This window comes from Mustela nigripes, chromosome 3, assembly GCF_022355385.1.
Source record: "Mustela nigripes isolate SB6536 chromosome 3, MUSNIG.SB6536, whole genome shotgun sequence".
NCBI lineage: Eukaryota > Metazoa > Chordata > Mammalia > Carnivora > Mustelidae > Mustela > Mustela nigripes.
The window spans coordinates 163,499,671-163,524,082 of NC_081559.1; the positions used below are offsets into that span (position 1 = coordinate 163,499,671).

The 24,412-nt window shown below is 46.6% G+C and overlaps 1 protein-coding gene across 1 annotated transcript in view; it reads left to right on the forward strand.

The window, feature by feature from the left end:
* Positions 1–18,275: 18,275 nt before the first annotated feature.
* The window catches only part of BAALC (BAALC binder of MAP3K1 and KLF4), an 84,493-nt gene continuing 78,356 nt past the window's right edge, over positions 18,276–24,412 (forward strand). The window contains exon 1 of the mRNA XM_059394967.1: positions 18,276–18,536. Coding sequence (XP_059250950.1) covers positions 18,377–18,536 — 160 coding nt within the window. The 5' untranslated portion in view covers positions 18,276–18,376. The remainder of the gene's footprint in view (positions 18,537–24,412) is intronic.

Sequence of the window (24,412 nt, forward strand, 5' to 3'; positions counted from 1 at the left end):
GGTGGAAGGTATTAAGTGGAGGGAACCGCATGAGCAAGGACATACAATGGTATATATGGGGGCCATGAGCAGTTCTGAGGTACTAGAAGGCAACATACAAGTCAGGTTGTGCTGAGAGATGAGCCTGGCTTGCAGGTCACAGGGAGAACTGTGGCAGTCATTTACAGAATTTGAATGTTATTCCTTGGATGATGTGGAGCCACTAAAATGTCTTCAGGGGGCTCCAAAAAGTCACTGTTCACCAGCCTTCCCTCCTCACTTCTGACAAGCCCTACCCAACAGGATTTGTTGCCCGAAATCTACACATTGATGGTCCCCTCCTCCTAAAAACCAAACTTGTTCAAAATCTAGTGGCAAAACCAATGGGGAAAATGACCTAGCAGGGTGAGGAAAGTTTCCCCGTGCTGGGGTAGCTGGCTTGGCTCCCTTCACTCCTGAGGTATGGGGACTCATAAGGGTAGGGTGGTGGCTTCGAGTGTCCATGGTCCCCTTCTTAAAACTTTTCTTCTTTGAATTCCCTTGGCAATAATCCAGTCACTCATTTGGCACTTAAATGGTTAGTTGGTTAATTGATTTTTAGTATAGAAATACTAACTCTGGAACTAGACCATCAACTCCTTCAAGGTAGAAGTCTTGCTTTGACTATTTTGTGCCCCATGTATCATGGGTTCAAAATGAGGTATGCCAGGTAGGGTTCTAGGGGCTGGGTGGGAAGAAAAGAGAGCAAGTCTGCCTTCAGGGGGCTCACAGTCTGCCTGGGGAGATAGGTAAGTAAACAGAGGCTGTTGGCTCTATTTGTTTTGGCTTATGTGCTCATGATTTGGGCCATCCTGGATCTCTCTCTCCACCTTTTCTCTTGAAAACTATGTCCTGACCAAGAGGTTTTCTTCACCCAACTTCAGAGGAGGCATCCGTGGTCTAGGCCTCAATCCTGTACTCACTTCCATGATTAGGCCTGCTGAACTTGAACCTGGGAGGGAGGAAGGTGGGAGCTGCTATAGCAGCATGCCTCCTGTGCCTGAGCCTATCACGCTCCTTCAGTTCTAGCCGGTCTGAGCCGAATTCTCTTGAGAGACCAATAGGAAATATAGAGCGGTGTTATGGGGGAGGGGCGTTACAGGATCATACAGAATTATGTGTCACAAACGTGTGTGGGTATGTGGGTGTGTGTGTGAAAGAGAGATACTCTGTGTGTTTGTATGTATGTGTGATGGTTTCTGGAAGGACGTGATGCCTGACCTGAATCTTGAAAGACCGGTAGGAGTTAACCAAAGCTCTTCCAGGCAGAGTGGCAGGCCCCTGCTTGCAGCCTGCCATCAGAGTAGGTGAAATTCCAGGCTTTAGGGCCTCTGCACTCTGTTCTAGCACTTCCCTGAACATCTATGGAGGGAAAATGATTTCAGAAGATGTTACCGAATGGGGGGCCTGGGTGGCTCAATCGGTTAAGTGTCTGCCTTGAGCTCAGGTCATGATCTCAAGGTCCTGGGATGGAGCCCATATTGGGCTCCCTGCTCAGCGGGGAGCCTGCTTTCCCTCTCCCCTCTGCTTGTGCTTCCTCTCCCCCCTCTGTAATATATATGTGTGTGTGTGTGTGTGTGTGTGTGTGTGTATGTGTGTGTGTATATATTTTAAAGAAGATGTTACTGAATAAATGTACAGAGAGAAAACTGAACAAATTGCTCTCCTTTCAGCATTGCTGGTTTTCTCTGGGCCTTGACTATGTTAATGTGCATCCAGTAACAGACCCCTTGGCCTGCAGAGCACAAATCATGCTTTCTTCACTGAACAGTTTTCAAAAGTTTATAAAGTGCACTTTTCTGTGAGATGTGGAGTAATGAATCACTCCGTGACACTTACATCCTGGGTTTGTAATGGGTGATCCTGTTGTAAAACCAAACTACATTGTACCAAAGACAATGTAAACGTGTTCAAGTGGGTAAGCAAGAGCATGGTGGGTTACTGGAGATGAGTCAATAGTTCCCGCATAATTCAGCCTTTCTGTGTTGTGCAGGAAGGGCACTCGTGCAGGCATTATCTTGTAATTCACTGGAATACCGGGTAGATGGCTTGGATCTGTGGAATGCCCCATGACGGTGGACACATCCTGGCTCAGTTACTGGAAAGCTCCAAGAGATGGGCCCATTGTTATTATGTGATGACCTTTCGCAGAGATAGGCCATGGCAGGCTCAGCGAGTGGAGATTTCATCCTCAAGGTTATAGGAAGCCTTTGGAGGCTCTTAATCCTCTTAACCAGTGGGGTGTGATAATCAGATGTACTTTAGAAGGCTCCTTCACAGAGAGGATTTCAAGTGGGGGGCTGATGCTAGAGACAAAGAAAATAGTTATGAAGCTGTTTCAGTAATAAAGGAAGCAGTCACAGAGGGCTGAACTGAGTGGGTGGTGATGAGAACGGAGAGAAGGGAGGGCCTGAGAGCCATTTAGGAGGCAGAACTGATTCACTTGACTCTGGGGACAGAGAGGAGGGGAGGGGGGAAGGAGGACCCGCCACCTCTGCAGTGTGAACAGCTATGGCCCTACCGGTGTCAGACAGCCCAGTAGAGAGGGAGCACTGCTCAATAGAGCTCAGTTTGAATCCTGGCTGTCAACTACTTAGTGCCGTGGCCTCGTGCAAGTCAGTGAGCATCTCTGCGCCTTGGTTTCTTCATCGGTAAAATGGGATGATTGTACCGCTTCGCTGCCAGTCTAAAATGGCTTGAGAAGTGGGAGCTACTGCTCCCAAGAGAGGGAGCAGAGAGGAGAGACAGTTTAAGGACACAGGCAGTCTCATTTTAGATTTTTTTTCATTTACTTGACAGAGAGAGACACAGCCAGGGAGGGAACACAAGCAGGGGGAGTGGAAGAGGGAGAAGCAGGCTTCCCTCCGAGCAGGGAGCCCGATGCTGGGCTCGATCCCAGGATCCTGGGATCATGACCCCAGCCCCACGTAGAGGCCCAATGACTGAGCCGCACAGGCACCCCAAGCATTCTCGTTTTAGAGATGTTGCCCTTCTGGTGACTTGGCTGCTACCTGAGGGTGCCCAATAGGTTCTGAGAGCTAGGAGTATGGGACTCAGCAGGAAGGCCCGGGCTGGGCCGAGAACCGGGGGCCATCAACCTCTCGGAATTAGACCAAGGCAGGCCAGTAAACGGGAACAGGCGGAGAATACAGACAGGGAGGGGAACGGAGGACCTAGCGGAGGATACGGGCAGCACCACCATTCGGGAACAGCCAAGAGGCACGCACAGAAACCCCCTTATCCGTGGTCTCCCTTTCCGCGGTTTCACTTCCCCACCGCCCACCGCGGCCGGAAGCAGATAGTCCTGACCCATCATCACCGGGTCCATAGTAGCTTACGCCTGCGTCCGCACGTCTGCGTCCGCACGTCTGCGTCTGCACGCCTGCGTCAGTCACGTGGCTTTATCTCCTTAGGGAGGCGTCTTATCATCTCACAACCTACGAAGAACAGGGTGAGTACCCACTGTAAGACACTGGCGCGAGAGAGGCCAAGTTCACGTAACTTTTATTACAGCATACTCTTATAATTGTTCTATTCTGTTGTCGTTGTTAATCTCCTGCTGTGCCTGATTTACAGGTGAAACTGCATCATAGCTTCATGCGTCCAGGAAACAACATGGGGTTTCGGTACTAGCCCTGATTTCGGGCATCACTGGGGTCTTGCCATATGTACTCTGCTGATAAGGCGTGGGGGACTACTGCAGGGACGAGGAATTGGAAGGAAGCACAAACTGGAGTCACAGGGCCTGGATTTGAGTCTCAGCTCCATGGCTTAATGGCTCTGTGATCCCGGATAACCCACATAGTCTCACAGGCCTCAGTTTTCTCATCCATAAAATGGGAATGTTACTGATACTTCAGGAGACTTTGGTGAACTAAAGTATGTGAGCTTATTTTTTTTTAAGCTAGGGAGCTTTATGAGTGGTTCCATGTGATCGTTTTTTCCCCCTTCGATTGAATCAGCCTGGTTCTAAGAACAAGGTGACTTTAAGAGGCAGTCTGTGATTCTGGCCTCAGTTGTTTGGTAGGAGTTTCAGTCTACTTTAATGCCTCCCAAGCAGTTCTGACATCGCTGGGCTAGAGGTACTGCAAAAGCATCTGTTTTGCTCTGAGCAAGGAGCTCCAAGCTCTTCCAGGGAGATGACCCATTATGCACATTCACTGCACCACCTTTGCTACAGCTGGTGGGACTAAGGGTGAGGGTGCCTGATGGACCAGCAACTCCCCAAGCCTCCCTGAGGGCCCATGCGCTGGAGATCCTCCCCTCTCCTGTGCAGATGGTTTGGATGCAGGTGCCTCAGATGGGAGTGGGAACTGGAGGAGCAGAGTGACGAGACACACCTCACCCACTTTGGGCACAGAGGTGCCTGGGAGAAGCAGCTCTGCCTCCTGCTGTTCTGCAGCTGTTTTCAGTTTCCTTTCTTTCCTGCCTTCACTATAAACCTGGTTAAGGTAACCTGGGAGTGTTGCTGTGTCTCTCAGCTTAGACGAGCCTGATGCCATGGGAGACTCTCAGGGTCCCTGCAGAAGTGCAGAGTTTGCTCAGAGTAAAGTGCATCAGCTACTCTATTTGAAAAATGGAAAACGTCATGATGTCTATTGAGTGGGGGCTGGTAAACAGATCATAGCATCCACACCACCATGAGATCCTACAGCTGGAAAACAGTACAAGGAAACCCTTTATGTACCGATAGGAGTGATCCACAGGACATTTTCCTTAGCGAAAGTGTGAGGTTCAGAACAATATGTATAATCTGCTATCACTTGGGCAGCGAAATGAAATTCATAAAAAATCTCTGGAATATCACACGTAGTCTAATGACACTAGTTGTCCATGACGAGGGGAGCTGGGTGGCTGGCAGCAGGGGTGAGAGAAGGATTTTTCACTGAACATCCCGTAATGACCTTTCTAAATCTAGGACCCTGAAATAACCATTTAAATAATCACTTCAGAAAAAAAAGTCTTAAAAATGTGCTTTATGAAGTTGAGCAGTCCTGGCTTCAAGTTTGGCCCCAGAATTTATTGCTGTCACTCAGCATCTCTGAGCTTGGCCTTCTCATTTGTAAAATAATAACAATAATGCCAGCTTGATAGGACTGTTGCAGTACTCTACCCTGTGTGGCCCACAGTTGCCATTCAGCTTTGATTGGCTATTGTCATCGCCAATTTTCCTGTAAGGCATTTAACATTACCCTCTTAGCCTGTCCCATGCTCCTTAAGATGCAAAATTTCAAAGCAGTGATGTGTTTTGTTTGCATCTTTGTCCTTTTTGTTTGTTTTTGTCCAATATTCTCCTCAGACTAAGGGTTGTGGAAGTCGGGTCAAGTAAATTAGAATCAGCCTCCCTTGTGCTCAGAATTAGTCTTCTATTTGAAATGGGTTCATTGTCTTTGGACTCAGCCCGTGCCTGACTCTCTTCCTTTGGAGCAAGTTCTTCCAGTCCCTTCTTAGTCCCTTCTGCAGAGTCGCCTGACAGCCCATCCATGGATTCTCTAAGCACTTTTAAATGTCTGGTGAACACATTAAGCTATGATGTTAGTTATTATGGTCCCCACTTCCCATCCTCTTCAATCACAGTATTTGATGCACTGTGGTCACCAAGTGTGACCAGGATTCCAGCACATTGATGGCTCTCGGGGCTCAGGGACTGGTTAGGGCTCAGGGGCCATGTTGCTTGTAACAGGAGACAAACAGAATCCAAGCCAACTCGGTCCATTTATCTTGCTGGCACTAGGGGGCACTATCTTGTTTAGCTATTTTCTTAAGTTTTGCTTTAACTTTTGAATGGATGGGCCTGCTGTCATCATATCTTGAGGAGTGGACAGTAAAACCTACAAGAATATAGTTAGGAAAGGAAGTCCAGGTCTGTGTGTCTGGTCTTCTGTGAGGAGTGAGTGTTAATGCAGATTCCCAGGGTCAACCACCAGAGCCTCAGCTCAGTGGATCTGGTATGGGACTCAAGAATATGCATTTTAATAACTTAGGTGATACTCGTATGTGTGTTCCAAAAGCCAGATTTGAAAAAGCAAAACACAGCATTGTTTGTTTGCTGGTTTTAATTTCCTTTTCCTATCTTTTCATAAAAATGTGTCTGCTGACTCTCACTCATGGTGGTGTTGCCCCTCCAGGGCCTGCCAGTCTCTGAGTGTATACTCATATTTGTTAGATTGTCATATGTGGGAATCTCCCAGGTTTAAAGTGGGGTTGCTCTCTTCAGGAAGGATTTGCATCTGTTTCTGCCAAGCGCTGCTAACTTAGAACCACTCAGAGAACTTCTAGAATGGTAGCCTAATGGAAGAGTCCAAGGCTTGCTCCTCCTCCTGGCCGCAGGCTCAGGGGCTGTATCTGGCTCATGCCCCTGCTGCCACCATTTGCTCGGAGGACAGTTCTGTTTTCCCCTGCCTGATCACTGCTTGCAGCTTGAATTTCCACTTCCGATCTGCTCCTTTTCCTGGAGAAGGGTCCTTGGCAACTTCGCCAATTTCCTACAAGCCCAATGTTGCATCTAGAAGTATACTTTCTCTGGGATATAGTCGTTTTGCAGCAGGAGGACCCCCCCAGAATATTGAATCCAGCACATGAAGTCTTTCTTTTCAAATGTAGATGTGCTTATTCCTGTGAGAATAAAGGGTAACACATCTATCATGAGAGAGTTATTCACCCAGCAGAGGCAGTTTGGCATCCCACGCTGTAGGAGGGTTGAAGGAGCCAGGAACACGCCAGGAGATGGTATGTGTGTGACTTCTCAGATAATTGCCAATGTATTGCACTGGGTTCCACCTTGGGTATCTTGTTGAGGCCTGATAAGGCAAGAAGCTGGGTCCCAACAGACTCTACAGTGTTATTTATGTCAGCACCTATCTTCCTCTTCCCTCTCATTTTAGGGAAGGAGGTGTTCCTCCCATATCAATGTCTGTCCGCACTCTGTAGGTTTGGAATTCCATCCCTCTAATTTTCTCAGGGACTTTGTTCCTTCTGGAATCCTCCCTCTGCTACACCATCAGCTTCTCTCTCTGTCCCCCCATGCCCCATTGGTAGACAATCTCATGCCAAATGAGCTCCATTTCCCATCTATAAAAAACCCAACTTTGACCCAAGCTACCCTACCCTCAGTATTCTCATTCCCTTTAGAACCAAATATCTTAAAAACACTGGCTATACATGCCGCCATCACTTCTTCACTTTCCATTTACCTTTGTTTCTCTTTGCTTTCTATTTTTAGTGAGGTGATTCACACACATTTTTTAGCCAAATAGTTCTATAAGGCTTGTTATGAAAAACAGTTCTGTGCTCTGCTTCCCTCATCAAAGACAGCTATTTAGAACTCTTTTTGCTGATTTTCTTTTTAGCATTTAACTCTGTGTTTTTCATATTTTACTTATTTCTTTTTGTGCCTGCGCACTAGAGAAAGAGAGTGGGTGAGCTCAAAATGGGGGGGGGGGCAGACAGGAGGGATAGAGGGAGAAGCAGACTCTCCACTGAGCAGGGAGCTAGATGCGGACTGATCCCAGGACTCTGGGATTATGACTCAAGCCAAAGGTAGACACTTAATCAACTGAGCCACCCAGGCACCCTGACTCTGTGTTTTTAAATAAAATGCTAGTATCAAGTTGCTTCCTGATCCCTCAATTTCAGGCACTTTTAGGCAATTTTATCTATGACTCCCCCTTAGAGAGAGTGAGGATTTGACTGTCATTTTCTCCATCATTCCTCCTTCTTCCCACAGCACTCATACTCTTACATCAGGGTAAAGATACAGGTACATTACAGTTTTGCTTGATTCAAAAATCAGTGTTTATTTTATTATGATATTGAGAACCGAGCCATGTCGTCAATCTAGATGACTTTTTCTTTCTTATAGAATCTTTAATTTTCCTTGGGAATGCCTTTTTTTATTTGCTTAGTTTCCATGTACTTATCACCAATTCAACTTCAAACTGTCACTATTTAATTCTCCTCTCAAATCTTTTAGATTTAGCTATCAATTTTGTTTATCCTTTTGAGTAAATCTCTTATAGAACCTTCTGACCTTTGCAAATTTCGCTCTATTCCTCACCTGGTGTAGATGGCACTGTCTCTTAGGAGGTCCCATCACCATCAGCTTGGGGATTCTCTTCAACTTTTTCTTTGGTCCTGAGTCCAGAATCTTCTTTCTTCCTGTTTTTGTGGGATATATTTTCTAGTACTTCTTGAGATAAGTGGGCAGGAGTTAAGTTTTGGGGGACCTTGCAAATGAAACTGCCTGTATTTTAAACTTTCACTTAATAGATGATTGGGCTGGGTATAAAAAGAATCTAGGTTGACAATAACTTCTTCAGAATTTTGTAGGCAATATTCCTCTGCAATCTGGCTTCCAGTGTTATGACTGAGAAATCCAAAGACATTCTGATTCTTAATCCTCTGATGTCACCTACTTTCTTTTGGGAAACCTGTAGGCTCTCCTCTTTGCCCCCAGTGTTCTGAAATTTTACAATGATGTGCTTCAGGATAGGTTTGCCTTCATCTATGTTGACAGTTAAACTCTAGGAATTTTTCTTGAATTATTTAATTGATTATTTCCTTCTTTCTGTGTTTTCATATCTCTTTCTGGGAGTCCTGTTATTGGGGTATTGGAACTCCTAGACAGATCCTCTAATTTCTGTATATTTTCTGTCTTCCATCTCAATGGCTTCTTTTTTTTTTTTTTTTGCCTAAGTTTTATTTTTCTAGCCCTTCTACTGAGTCTTTTGTTTCTACCATCCTTAATTTTTAAGGACCTTAGGTTGTTGTTTATCCTCTGAAGGTCCTATTTTACCTGCAGTCTGTTTTTCTTTTATGGTTTTAGCATCTCCTCTAATATCCCTGAGGATACTAAATATATACCATTTTCTGGAGGTTTTCTTCCTCATATATAGTCTTTATTTTCTCCAAGTAGCTCTTTCTTATGACAGGATTTCTTCAGATATCTTGTAGTAGTTGTTGTCTGCTTACACTTGACAGGGGGTCCAAAAAGCTGGTTTGAAGCTTTGTTAACATGAGCAGAGCTTATCAACTGTGAGCTTTACAGGAACACAGTCTGGCCTGGCTGTTCACTTGGGTAACCCTAATGCAGGTATCTTGCCTCTGGACCAGACAATTTCCCAACAGGATCTGCCTGTGTTCTGGAAGGTGAGGAGAGGAAGAGCCCCAAGGAGTCTCAACGCACGTAAACAAACAGTCTCTTCATCTTATTGCTTGGTACCCCAGCCTAGAGACCCATTGGGTTTTTTTTTTTCCCAGAGAATGAAGCCCATCTGAGGGAGAGCAGTAAAAGACTATTCAGGACATGCTGTGGGTTCTGCAGATACAGTTATTTTTAAGACTGCTTTCAACCAGTTTTCCTTGTTCTAATGCCAGTTCCCAGCCCCTTTGCCTTACCTCCACTTTTAAAGTTTCCTGGTGTTGCTAGTCTCTGAGACTTTGAAAGTGTAAACTGTATTGGTTTGAGCCTTCCTCACTACTGAAGGAACTACTACTGGAACCCACTTTCTTCAGTCTGCTTCATCAGTTAAAGCTTATCTCTGTGATTTTTAGCTTTCAAAATGTGTGATTGTTCCCAGCCCACCCTCCCTTTTCCCCATCTCTACTCTCTTCTGTCAGGAACCCCACACTTTTATTCTCCAACACTGACCTTCCTTGATCTCCCATCTTCTCTCAACTCCCAGACATGTTTAACTTCAAGCCTCTAAACCAGAACTCCTGATATGTTTCCTTGAAATTTATTTCTTGTCAAGTCTTCCTTACCTACTCCACTACTCAAGCAGAAACCAGAGACATTCTTGTTTTCTTCCTCTTCCTTACCCTTGGCATCCAAAACATCAGCTGGCCTTCCTAACTCTACCACCATCCATACCGTGCCTCCAGTCTGTCCATTTCCCATCTTCACTGCCACCTTCCTGAGCCTCTGAGCCGCTCTCATCTGTCTCTTGCTTTGATGATTGCAACAGTCTGTGAACCGGTCTCCCTACTTTTTCTCTTGGTTCCCTAAAATCAGTCTTCACACAAATGATCTTTTAAAAACCGAAGAGCAGATTAGTTTCTCTTCTGAGGAAGATACTTTGTGTTGTTCTTAGAACAAAATCCACTCTTGTTAACATGTCTCCACCAGATACCGTGGTTTCTCCACTGGGCACCCTTGTTATTTCCCTGGGCCCCACCACTTCTAGGTGCTGTAGTCTCCAGGAACACATACCTCTCCTACTTTCCTGTATGTTTCGTCTGGTTAGTAGAGTGCTAAAAGAATGAAATTTATGCCCTAATATCAGAGAGCTGTAAAATTTTTAAAGTCTTGTTTATTGAGATATAATTGACATGTATTAGCTTCAGATGGACAATATTGTGATTCTGTATCTGTACATATTGTGAAATGACCACCACAAGAAGTCCAGTTACCATCCATTTGCTCTCAGCAATGCTCAAACAGGCAAAACGGTATCATTAGCTATGGTCAGCATGCTTTACAATACATCCCCAGGACATATTTATTTTAGAACTGGAAGTTCTACCTTTTGACCACCTTCACCCGTTTCACCCACTCTCCACCTCCATCCCCTGGCAGCCGCCACAGACAGCTTCGAGTGGAACTATTTTCTCATTTTGCTTCCAACTGCCTCCTTTCTACAGGCTCTGGGCACAGGGTCACAGAGGAAGAGAGTTTGGAAGCCTGGGGACAGGCGTGGGGCAGAAGGTGAATCTGGATAACCACCGTGAGGCCACGCTAAGAGCCTTCCTTCTTTCCGACAGCTAAGACCTTGCTTTCTGAGCAAGCTTGCCTTCCCCAAATCTTATTCCCAGGAGGCTTTCAGTCTCTGAAGCAAGTAGAGCTCCCCTGAGCTTCGTCCAGTGAGATTTCGATATTTAGCTTTAACTTCTTCCTCACAGTGACCATATACTTTTCTTGAATTCTCTATCTCCCCACCCCATATCTTTTCCCCCTAACATGTCTCCATACATTTTTGAGGGACCATTCTTCCTATATAGGGCTTATTCAGGAGGGTGTCTTGTCTCTTCCCCGCACTCCACAATCCTAATTCTGTTCTTATTTGAGATGCCTTGATAAGCATGAAACCTCCTACTTTCTGACCTGTGATGGCAGCTGTTCCCTGAGATTCCTAAGTGAGTTTCTTGCTGTTAGCTGAGAACTTGAAATACACATCAGTTAATTCAACCTTATGAAGGAATCTATCAGGAGGTAAAATCAACAATGCAGATAATAAAAATATTCTACCAACCCACACACAATTTTTACTAGCTTGTTTCTCCCCAGCGCTGCCAGGATAAACACCCTATGCAATATAGACAGTCAACATAGAAATCAAATCATTGTTCTCATATTCATGGCTTGTTCCTGGATTTGGTCACATGACTGTTTACAAGGGAGTTCTAAAATGTGGAGTATATTTCATCTATTTCCAGTAACTGTTCTATCATCCTCAATTCTGAATAGGATTTCTAACAGCATAGACACTGCTTGGAACTGGAAAATTTCTTCCTAGGCCCTAATAATCTTCATTTTTCCTCCTGTGCATGTAGCTTTTCCAAATGGGGTTGTCTTTGGAGAAGACCTCTCCTTAGATGTTTGCACGCAGCCAGCCTCCTCTGAACAGCTCTCAGGTGGAAGACCAGCAGTGTGATCCGTGGGTGCGCTTTGATGTCGCATAGACCTGTGTTTAAATCTTGACTTTGGTATCATGGTTGACATTGGACAAGTCATTTAACCTCTGTAAATCTCAGTGTCTCAGTATAAAAATGGGGCTTTTAATAGCACCCACCTTCTAGCATTGCTTTGAGGATCAAATGAGCTAATCCATATGCAAATTGCCTATTATAGAGGGACTGGGATGCCTAAGTGCTCCATAAATGTTAGCCAAAATTAGTCTCAGGAGCTGGGTAGAGGACTCTTGCCTCCCCGCTGAATGTACCTGCTCCAGTCTGGGAAGCCAGTGGGTATGCATCAAAGGTCTGCCTGATGCACTGTTTATCAGAAAGGGTGTCCTTGCAGGGACGGCCACCCGCCTCCCCAAGTACCCATTTGATTCCCATGGTCACCTCTGGGTGCAATATGCAGCTGCCTCTGTGCAGAAAGCTGATCCTGCCTCTGAGCTCTGCCTCTCTGGCCAAAGTGGAGACACGAAGGGAGAGGCACCTCTATGCATTCAGAGCCCTCTTGGGATTCACTTAGCTTGTTCCCACTCTGTCTTGCTCTGAGGAGGCCAGGGCTTTAAGGACATTGAAGGAGGACATGTAAGGTCAGCCCTGCAATGTCAAAAGCAGGACAGAAAGAAGACCTGGCTGTCCCAGCCAGTCAGGGAATAACAATGACGAGAATAAAACATTTTTGAAGATTGAAACAAAGCTAGCCTCTGCTGCGCACTCGCCGTGTGTTAGGACTTGAGTTCACTGTGTTCACTGTCCACTGTCCCCCGCAACACTGTAGCAGGTACTGTGCTTATGTCCATCTCACAGACGAGGGCAAGGCACAGAACAGTGCCTCTGCTCTCATGTGAGTAAACATCACAGTCGGAATTGGAACACGGGTACGCTTGAGGGGGAAGAAATCCAAAAAACATTCCAAGTCCATGATTAAATGACCCTGAAATGCAGGCACAGTCAGAGAGACGCCCTCTCCCGGGCAGGGTATTGAGAGCTTCATTGCGTCTGGACCGCTGCTGTCCTCAAAATGCCCCACAGCTGCCTCAGCTGCTCTGCCATCGGCTCCTGAGCCACCAGCTCTCTCCGGAGCCAGTGTTTTCGCTGGGTTATTACAAACGAAAAACCTGGTGTCTGCCCTCCTTATTGTTTCCCTTCCCTCTCTGTACTATGATCAGGAAATCATGTTTTTCATGGAGGATAAGGCGACTACTTTTCTGTTGACCAAAGACTAGCAGAAAGCAAACGGAACCTCCTTCCCATGTTCATTTTGCAGGGACAGGACTGAGGGGTTTCCTGACTTCCCTGCGTCTCATGCCTGTCTCTTACATCTGTACCTCTTCTGATGAAGGCGGTCAATCCCAATGGTAACAACCAAGATGGCATCAACAAGAGTAAGTGACTGGGGTCCTTTTTGCTTTCATCTGGGAAAGATGAACAAAAGTCACCTTCTGTTCCTCTGAGCTTTGCCATGCTGTGGTCTAACGTTATACATAAGTTCCGTTAACTGGGCTACGTGAACATTTCTGTGAACGGTCAAGAACCCCAAGCCACAGTTTGCCTCCATGCTCCAAGCCATAGTCAGGGGTGAGGAGAACGTTCTGTTCCTGTCCTCGAGCTTTGCCTTAAAAACCCAGACCCCAGGACACCTGGGTGGCTCCGTTGTTAAGCGGATGCCTTTGGCTCAGGTCATGATCCCAGGGTCATGGGATCGAGCCCCACATTGGGCTCCCTGCTCAGAGGGAAGCCTGCTTCTCCCTCTCCCACTCCCCTTGTTTGTGCTCCCTCTCTCACTGTGTCTCTCTCTGTAAAATAAACAAATAAAATCTTAAAAAAAAACAAAAACAAAAACAAAAAACCCAGACCGCGCACTCCGGGACTCCTGGCATGGTAAACTCCCGGTCCTCTGCCAGCAGCAGCAGGCTGACTTCTCTTCCATCTCTTCCGGTTCCTCTCTCTTTACCAGATTATGTTCTGACAAGTGCTTACTGACTCTCAAACTACTTTTCCGATTCACATGCTGTCAGCATCTTCCTGGGTTCAAGGTGAAGGCTCGATCAGAGAGAGCTAATGGTCTTATTAAGACCATTGTTCTTAATAAACACTGCACTTTAAAGACAGCAATATGCAGAGCCATAGAAAAATGCTCATTCTCCAAACTCGGGAAGAAGTTACAACCTGCCCTTCCTTTGCTCTAAGGAGAAGGAAGCCGCTCCGTGTACAGACCGAGAGATCTAGGGTCTAATCTTCCACTTCCTGACATTTAGAGTAACTTTGGCAAATGATTCAACCTTTCCTTGTTTCAGGTGCGGAGGAAGTGCAGGAACAATATGAATTCAGCCGGTGTGATGGGAGGGGCCATAGATAATGAGGGCTTGATGTGCTGGGTTCTGCTGTGTGGATGCTTTATCAGAACCTCTGGGGCTTTCAGAATTGTCTCTGGAATCAGTCCTGTGGAACTGTGGCTCTCTGGATCTCTTCTCACCTCTAATTCCTCTCCAGGCCATTTCCGGGAGAATGTGGCTCATTCTCCTCATTGAGAGAACAGATTGGTTATTCATCACACCTTCTCAGTGAGCTAGTCCTGCACAGAAAGGAGATATCCTAAAATCAAAAACATGGAAACAATAGCAACTGCTTTGTCCTGGGTTTTCCTTTGGGTTATAACAATGAGCCACAGGACATTTGTCCAGACGCTGAGATAAATTCTGAGAACATTGAAGAAATTTGCTGAATCTCTTTAGAATTAACCCAGAGGAGCTGACCTCTCTTCTTCTGAGACTTACTGGCTTAAAGATTCTTGGGGGAGAACTTACAGTGTTTCGTTTCACATTTAAATTTAATTTCCTATATCCATGTTTTGGGGTAGCATGCAACTCTTTTTTTCTTTTTTTCCCCAAGTTGCCTCTTTCACCCTTTCTAACTCTTAAACCAAATCCAATCCTCATTTATCTTCTTGCTTTTTGACTGTTTCGGTTTCTCTGTCTTGTTTTTAGTCCAGTTTGTCATGTTCACCTTATATGACCTGAACTCCAGTGCCACACAGTTCCCCAGGGATGGTGTCATTCTTTAAAGGTGAGAAAGGAGGAAGTGGGCCCATGTGGCACTTTGCCAACTTTTTTTTACCCAGATGTGAGGCATGCAGTTAGATTTTGTGCTTTGGGGTGCTAACGTGGAGCTCTTTCCCTTTACAACACAATTACAATGTGCAGATCCATGAGGACGTGTCAGCTAGTTGAGATTGGGGAACAGGAGGGATGCTCAGTGGAAACTACTTGAGAATCTTCCAGACAGAGGGTGTGGGGCTCCAGGTCTGCTGTGCTCACTGAATTCAGAGTCTGGGATACTTGCTGAAGTTAGGCATTCAGGACAGAATTTCCCTGGGGTCTGAATCCTGTGGGCCAGAGTTACTGCTGCTAGAGCTCCTCAATTGCCTTACTTTTTCCGCTTGGAAAATTTGCAACTTAGAAGGCAATGAATCCATCTGTAATCTGGATGATTGGTCCTGAGGGTAGGCTGAGGGTCCTGCAGAGCTTCTGTTCTGGCCTGGCCTGTGACTGTCTCACTGAAGGTCTCCTTTCTTTAGCTTGTGACCTGTTGGGCAGAGCCCTGTGATGCTAGCCACATAAATAAGATCTGGAGGTGGAAGGGCTTTGGTCCCTAAAGCCCTTTGCTCCAGTTTCCATAGAAACAAGCCAGGGTTGATACCCACCGCAAGGGCTCTTAAAGCCACAGATACTTTATTCCGAGAATCCCATCATGTGAAGAATACCACTGGGCAATAGTTTTTAAAAGCGTAATCTACTTCGTTGCTCTAGATGGCTTTGGCTAAGGCTTTCGATTCCTTGTTGCAACCCTCCTTCCTTTAAAATAATTGGTTTTTGTTGTTGCTTTTATTTTTTGTATGTGTGTATATACATATTTATGTATGTATGTAGGCTCCACGCATGGAGCCCTGTGCAGGACTTGAATTCACAACCCTGAGATCAAGACCTGAGCTGAGGTCAAGAGTTGGACACTTAACCCACTGAGCGTCCCTGTTGTTGCTTTTAAGCTTATAGAAAAAGGTGACCAGTTCATGCGAGTTGAATTACAGACTCGGAACAGATGGTTTAAGATAATTTATTATAGGGTGGCTCAGTGGGTTAAAGCCTCTGCCTTCAGCTCAGGTCATGATCCCAGGGTCCTGGGGTCAAACCCTGCATCGGGCTCTTTGCTCAGCAGGGAGCCTGCTTCCCTTCCTCTCTCTCTGCCTGCCTCTCTGCCTACTTGTGATCTCCGTCTGTCAAATAAATAAATAAAATCTTTAAAAAAAAGATTATTATATTTTATATATTTACATTGAATTTATTACATTGGTTTCTAAAGTTTTGGGAGAAAATTTAGCACCAACTAAAGAGTTGAAAGAGTACAGAACCAGCAGTCAGAGGCCCCAAGCACAAGGATTGAAACTTCAGTTCTTCCAAAAATCACACTTTACTTTGTGATTTGGGGTGACACCCCAAACCTCTCTGGACTATGATTTTCCAGTTGGTAAAATTAAAGGACTGGATCAACTGATCTTTAACTTTTTCTAGGTCCAAAAAGTCTCTGAATTTGTGGTGTCATGTAACAGCAGAAGAGATTCCATGAAAAAAAAGTATGTTGCTCTGTTGATGATGATTATGTAGGAATGGTGGTAAGAAATTTGCAGGACGGTTACCAGTAACATAATGAAGGAAAAGGGAAGGAGGGAAAAGAAAAAATGTGATTTACCAAACTTTCTTCTGTATGCTAAGAAATTCACAGACATTATCTCATATAAAAATATATCATTTCAGTGATTTACTCCTTAAGGGTAGAGCTGCCATGTTTCTTTCTTCTTGCCCCAGATGTGCATGATAGCTAATATTGAGTGCTTCCTCTATGCCAGGCACTCTCCCAAGCACTTACACATTTTAGACAGTTTACTATCTCCATTCACAAATGAGGAAACTGAGGCACAGAGAGCTTAGGAAACTTGCCCAAGGCCATCCAGTTGGTAAGTGGCAGAGCCAAGCTCCAAACTCAGTGTTGGGCCCTAGATCTGTGCTCTTAACCAGATCCCCATATTGCTTCTTGTCATTCATTCATTAAGAAAATATTTGATAAACACTATTTGAAGGCAATGCCCTAGACTTGGTCTATTTACTAGATGCTGTGTATTATGGACAGTGTCTACATTCTGTACATTATGTAGGGTATAATGAATACTATACCTTTATTCTATATACTTTGTAAGCTGTATTAAACAGTACACACTACAATGTATATATAATGGGTAATATACACAGTATATTATATATATACTAGCAGTGTTCTGCTATAATAGGTACTTAGTAAATACATGTTGAATGAATGAAAACAATACTCATTCAACATCATGTTCTATTCTGGCAGAGCTGGGTCACTGAGGATTTATTCTTCTAGTTCTCCTTTCCAGACCTCTCCTTTAAGGGCAGTTTCCTTCTTTTACCAGGTGTTGTGGCTTCTTTTGGACAGGTAAATTCATTGGCCCACCCAAGTCTGAACTCTAGTGTTCAAATTGCTGAGTGTGCAACAGGGAATGAATGAAGGGCTGACAGCTGAGCAGTGGACACAGGAATGTCAAGGCTGCTGGTGGGCTTGGAGGAGAGCCAGCCCTGCCTCCCAGTCCCAGGGAGAGCTTGTTCTGTTTCACTTTCTTGAAAACAAAGTTCAAAGTCACAGAACTGGAAAGGTGTTAGTGATAGAGTCTAGCCCAACTCCATCAGAAATCATAGGCCCCACTCCTACTCTCCAAACCAGCTAAAACCAGAAAAGGGCGCTGACTGTTCCTTATTTCTTTTTTTTTTTTTTTTTTTAAGATTTTATTTATTTATTTATTTGACAGACAGACAGCCAGTCAGAGAGAGAGGAGGAAGCAGGCTCCCCACTGAGCAGAGAGCCCCGATGTGGGGCTGGATCCAAGAACCCTGGGATCATGACCTGAGCTGAAGGCAGAGGCTTTAACCCACTGAGCCACCCAGGCGCCCCTGTTCCTTAATTCTTAATGGCATTACTTTCTGCCCATTTTGAGGGGCTTGTCCTCAGCTCTACTGCTTTTGAAACAAGTGGCCAGAACGCTTGGATTCCTTCCCAAGCGCTCCAGTTCTGAATAGATGCATGGAAGGAAGGGAGGAAGGTAGGGAGAAATGAGGAAGGACAGAAGGAAGGGAGGGAGGAAGGGAAGAAAAGAGGGAAAGAAGGATGCTTGCATGAATGGGTGAACGGATGAACAGGGGAGTGTGTGGATGGATGGATGGATGCGCAGGACCCTGGGAGCGTAATCTCAGCCCGTGGGGCCGAACCTCTTTTGGGACCCCCGCTGTCCTCACGTTCTCTGGTAGCCGCTCCTGCGCCCCCGACCAGCTTCGGCGCTCCGAGGGAGGGAGGGGGTGGGGGAGGGGAGAGCGGGGCACGAGGGAGGGAAGGGAAACGCGGGGAGGAGGGGCGCGGGGAGAGGGCGAGGCGTCGGGGGCGGGGGGCGAGGCGGGAGCTGGGCGCCTGGTTGCCGCGCGGGCGGGGACGCGATGTCGCCGCCGCCGCCGCAGCCGCCTCCTCGCCGGCCTGGGCTGCGCCGCCGGGGCTGAGCCGCCTCTGCCGCCGGAGCCGCGAGCCGAAGGGCCGCCGGGCGCGCCCGCAGCGCAGGAGGATGGGCTGTGGCGGGAGCCGGGCTGATGCCATCGAGCCCCGCTACTACGAGAGCTGGACCCGGGAGACCGAGTCCACCTGGCTCACCTACACCGACTCGGACGCGCCGCCCAGCGCCGCGGCCACCGACAGCGGCCCCGAGGCGGGCGGCCTGCACGCGGGTGAGTGAGCGGCTGCCGCGGACCCCGGGCGCCGGGAGGCCGGAGCCCAGAGACCAGCGGGAAGGATGAGGGGCGCCGGGGCAGCCGGAGATTTCCGTGCGAGTGGTAGGGGGTCGAGGGGATGTGAGGACGGCATACCGACTGGACCTGCCTGCTGGCAGACCGACAGACCCAGGCCCAGCGAGTGGGGTCAGCGCGACACCCTTGCAGACACTGAGCCAGTCCCGGGAGCCGCGGGCGCTCAGTGCCGGGACCGACGCATCCGCCGCGAGGACAGCCCACCTGGCACGCACACCTGCCCCTCCACCCACCCGCGCCCCGGCGTGCTTGCCTTCGTCTCCTCGCCCCCTCGCCCCCCTCCCCCGCCAGCCCCGGTGGACCCACTCCGGCCCCCTCTCCAACCCCTCGCCACGCCACCTGGACTCTCTCTGCCTTGATTTATAGACAGGGCGCCTGACCCAGATTGCCTGGTTGGAGCCCTCCTCTTCGCTTCCCCTTCTTTCCTTCGGGCTGCGAAAACCAGAATCCTAGTTCAGGGCACAAAGCACGCCCGCTCGCCCCACCATTGGTTCTGCACTGAAGCTCACTTCTCCCCAGCAGGTGTTCCAGAGTGAAGACTTTCTCCCCACCCTGCGGTGCCTCCGTACTTCCTAGGAGGCAGGGCACGGATGTGGACTGGGGCTGTGCATTTACACACTCTTACCATTCATGCCCCACTAGCAGAAATTTAACAGAAGGATATGCAGAGAACTTTCTGGTCCAGTCACCTAGCAGATTTTTTTTTTTTAAAGCAGACACTAATGATTATAGAGATGAAGATAATCTGTTACCGCAGACTGACCTTTAGTCATAAATGTGCTGGTGGAAAAGGAGAACACCTCACTGCTTAGTATATGGATGTTGTCAAAAGCTAGATCATTATTTGCATAATATGCTTTAACTCTTTCCAGACCTGTTTATGTTGTTGGCATTTTTAAATAATGAATTCTGAGATAGAAAATGAGATTAATTTGAAGCACACTGTATGTTATCAGGAGGAGGAAAGAAATGTGAAATACTCTTAGAAAGTTCAATACTCCTAAATCCGTGCTTCCTTCATAAGGGCTGCTGTTTTAATCTTAAGAATCAGTCTCTCCATCTTTTAGGCCCAAAGCTGGCTCCCTTTCCATACGAACTTGGTGAGTCCCTTTTTAAAAAAAACAAATAAGCAAACAAACAAAAAACCAAAAAAAAGGGAAGAACTGTCAGTGAAAATGGTTCAAGACAGAACACTGTATTTGTCTGTAATGTTTCGGACTCACTGCAGTGATCATAATGGTTTCTTTGTGTCATCAGGGCTTTCAGCAAGTTTCCAAATTATGTGTTGGCTCAATTCAGTGTCAGAAATGAGGATAAGACATGAGCCTTCATAAGGGACCTGGTAAATGTTAGATTTAACAGCATTTCTTGGGAGGTGTGGTACTTCACAGAGTCAAAGGCCAGAGCTGCACTCCAAGGAAAAATGGTTGCAAAGATCTAGTATGGAAAAATGAAAACAAAAACCAACAGAGTACAGCTTCAAGGAATGGTTGCCTTGGGAACTGGGAGTATATTGTGTGTGTGTATCTACCTGTGGGTATGAGATGGTTATTATGGGATGGCTAAATATTCATTTCCAGTACTTACTCTTTTTTAGTCTGCTATCCTGACTCCTATCCCATTGTGCCTCATCAGAGTGGTCCCTGCAACAGGTAGGGCCTGGGATGAGCATGCTGATTTGTGGTTCCTTGCCAAAGATGGGCCAGCCTTGCCAGGCAGGTGATCCTGAAGGCGTCCTTGCTACCTAAGTTTGCCCACTTGGACCCCTTTAACCTGGATTCTTCAAAGTGCCTTTCTCATCGCACAGTTGCTCTTTTTTCTTTTCTTTTCTTTTCTTTTCTTTTCTTTAGAGAGAGAGAGAGAGAGGTTGAGCAGGGACTCTGGTAGGGTTAAGGAGGGGCAGAAGGAGAGAGCGAATCTTAAGCAGGCTCCACGCCCAGCGTGGAGCCCCAAGTTGGGCTCCTTCTCAGGACCCTGAGATCAAGACCTGAGCTAAATTCTAGAGTCAGAGGTTTAGCCACCTGAGTCACCCAGGTGCCCCCCATAGCTGCTCTTTAAAACTCCACCCTATTCCATTGAAACACCCAATCCAGTCCAAAGTTTCCATTTCTTCTGGTGCACTGCCCCCCCCCCCAACTCCATACTCACGTCTACTGAAAAGTCCCATTTAAGCATGTCTGCTTGTAAATTTTACTTCAGTTTCTTAATCCAGTCCAGACTGGGGGCATGTCACAGGAGAGTGTTTGATAAATATTTGTTGGATGAATTCTGCATTTTACTGCAGGATGGGGGGGGGGCGTGTTTTTCTGCCAGTCATACAAAGGAAAGGACTTTCTTGCCTCCCTCTTACTCAAAAAGTAGATCCTGAGCCTCTGGTTCCTGTTTTGGGAGATCATCTTCACTAGCCAGCAGAGTTCAATTAGGTTTTTAGGTTCAGCTGTTACGTAGGCTGGAATTGAAGACTTAGCCCAAACCACAGTATCTGATAGCCTGTTGCTTCCCTGTGTCATAGCAGCCTGTCTTGCTGTCACAGGAGGAAATTAAATTGGTCTGACATGATTTAGTCCTCATAAAATCAGTTTGCTGGATTGATTTTTACTTCCGTTGTCTGCTGGGGATCTCTCCAGGAGAAAGGGAGTCTCTGAGGTTGCCCTGCCCAGCCAGCTCAGCCATCCTGTACGTGAGTAACACCCTTGATTTACCTCAATTTGATCACAAGTCCCTTAAATTACAACCTTAACTATACTTTCTTATACTGTGAGGTATTTTCCTAATTTCTCTAGGAAATAGAACATTTCAAGTTTCTCTAAAGTCCTTCTATTTTACAGTTTTAAATTGCTATAATAATTGCTTTTATAAATGCACGATTGAGGATTACAAAATTATAGAGACTCCCAGCAAAACAGTTTACCCAAATAAATTGAAATAAGCAAAATAAAATGAAGAACACTTACTATTACTATCAGCTAGTGTTTATTGATGACTTACCAAGGGCCGGGGACTGTACGAAGCAGCACTTAACAGAACTCATCTCACAGAAGTTAACAGAACTTCGTCCTCATGGCCAGGATGAGGTAGGAACTGTGACCATCCTTCTCTTACTAGTAAGGGAATGAGGCATGGAGTGTGCTAGTGACTTTCCCCCCATCCAGTTCTGGGATCCAGCTCTGCTTGAATCCAAAGCCTGTACCCCTAAATACTGCCTTCTTGATTGATGGAAGATTAACTATAGAATTCTTGCTTTTACGGTTGATGGGACTCAAAATCTACTGTGGTCTCTTTATATTCTGGTCTTGGATACCATAGTTTTCTTCTACTATAGATGGGACATGTCTTCCCTGGGGAAGGAGGTCCCTCATACCTTAGTGGAGCAGTTCTCCTTGTGAGAAACTCTTCCGGCTGCTTTGTAATTTCTACCTGATGAACTCCACGCCTTTGCAATCAAGTCTCGTATAGACAACTCTCAATATTTGAAGAAAACTGTCGCATCTCATCTGACCTCTAGTTCTCCAGTCCAAACACATGCAGATCTTTCGGTCATCTGTCAGACTTGTGGGGACCTGACCGTGTTATTCCAGATATGCTATGTCCCTTGCATATGAGAGTCCCTCTTGATACCAGAGACCTGTGGTTAGCTCCAAGCTCTTATGTGGTAGTTGGGTAGCACAGGGCAATGTGCAGGCACTGATGATCTCTCGGTGCAGGTAAAATCAGGTTAGGATTTGTTTGTTTTCCTGCTCTTGTTGCTGCTGTATTACCTCAATGACTCACATTAAACTTGTGATTGATTAAAACCTGTAGATCTTTTTTTCTAGTTGAATTTAAGTCTTGTCATCTCAGAGATGTTGTCTGTGCTGAATATCTAGCTCCTGGAACAGTGACTGGAACATAGGTGGCACTCAGTAAATGTTGGCCAAATGAATGGCTTCCCTCCACCCCGCAGCCACGAGTCCTACAGTCATACTACTGATTTCAGTCACCCAAAGTGGAGGTTTTTAAATTTAGTCCTATTAAAATGTACCTTGTTGGTTTCAGTGTAATGCTTAAATGTGCTGACCTTTATTCATCTCGATAATGTCATTAAGACAATATTCTAGGTCTTTGTTTCCCTGTGTCCGCAGACAAAAGATAAAAGACGTTTGCTCTCTTATTCATTCCATATACATTAGGCGCAAAGTTGAGTAAGATACGTTCCTTGAACTGTAAAAAATGAATAATTAGTGGAGACAGACACAAAGGTAGACACACTTCAGGTCAGCCTGTGGACCATCCTGGAACATAATATGGGAAAGATGCTGGAGGAGTGCAGGGGCTTGGGTAGCTCATTTTGCTGGGGAGTGGGGGATGGGGAGCTGTGTGCCTGCAGACAGCTGCAGGAGCATGGCAGAGGAAGCAGGACTGTTCCTGAAGGCCCTCTTGGGTGTGGGGGGTGGGGTGGTGTTATCCTGCCTCCTTCCTTGAGAGGGAGTACCAGGAGAGAGCCCACCTGGGGCTTTCTGATGGATAAGGCTCCTCTCTCCCTCCTTCCGGCCCTCTCCCAGCTCCTTCTATCTACCTGTTATGCTTGTGGCTATATTTTCAGATAATTTATCAATGGATATCTGCCCCTCAAGCATGACAAGCTGTATTACTTTGATAGGGGGTCTTTTTGCTCACCACCAGATCCCCATGCCTAACACTGTGCCTGTATGGGACCCCAAGTGACCTTTCTTTAATGACTAAATCTCCTAGCACTTCCTGTGTCCATTGTATTCTCCTGGAGTCCCCAGAGATGATGTTTTCTTTCCTCAGAAGTTCCATCTGCTCGTTCTCTCTGGGTTCTTGTCTACCTGATTGGTTGCATAGCAAGAAGACATCCCCACTTTCCTCTGCTCCCTTTGCCAAACACAAGCCTCTTTGTTACCAGGGTCATTTTGCAAAAATCACTACAAAAACAGGTGGGAGCAAACCCAGGCAGTTCATAAAGTTTAGGAAGTCTCATGTGCTTGTGGCCCAGACCCCACCTGGGCAGAGTGACATACATCGTGTCACAGGCTCTCCAGGGACTGTGCAGCCCCCTTGTCGCACCCGTCATACCTCGTTACTGTCTCTCCAGGGAGCCTGGGAGCTCTGCCGGCTTGGGCGCTGCGTGATGGACGGTCGCACACCAGCCTGTAAAAATGAAGAGTTGGAGAAATGATCCCGCTGAGCAAATGAAGTTTTATCTTAGAACCTCTTTCCCAAGTCTTACCTTAGATAATTTGTCTTGAAATCAGTCCAGTGAACTGTGTCTTTGTTGGACACCAGATAAACTACTCTGACTCTAACCAGAGATGAATTTAGGGTTCCAGACTTGGGCCCACTCAGAGGAACATAGTCCCCTCTCAGTCGGCATGGAGTCTTTTCCTGGCTTATCCTGTACTCAGGCTTAGAGTCCCTCAGGCTTAGACCCCTACTGGCCCTGCCTTTGGTTTGGGGTCTATGTGCCCACAACCCCTTCCTGCTGATAAGGCCATTCTGCCGGTTAGTGCATTGGACATCTGAGCCTGTCGTTCCTGGCTGATGGACCTGGGCTTGCATCCCGGGAGCCTTTCTGTGTAGGTCCACAGCCTCTAGCCACTCTCAGAAGATCCTTTTGCTTCTATTGCAAAATCCCATCTCTCTCGGGACTCCTGCAGAGATTCTCTGGCTAGTCTGAACACCTCCGTGGCTTTCATCTGGAAAGGAGATGGATGGAGTATCCTGAGCCCACGTTATGATCTAGCGCCTTCTGCCTTAGCTGCCACCAGTGTTCCTCTTACGTGCTCGCCTCCCACTCT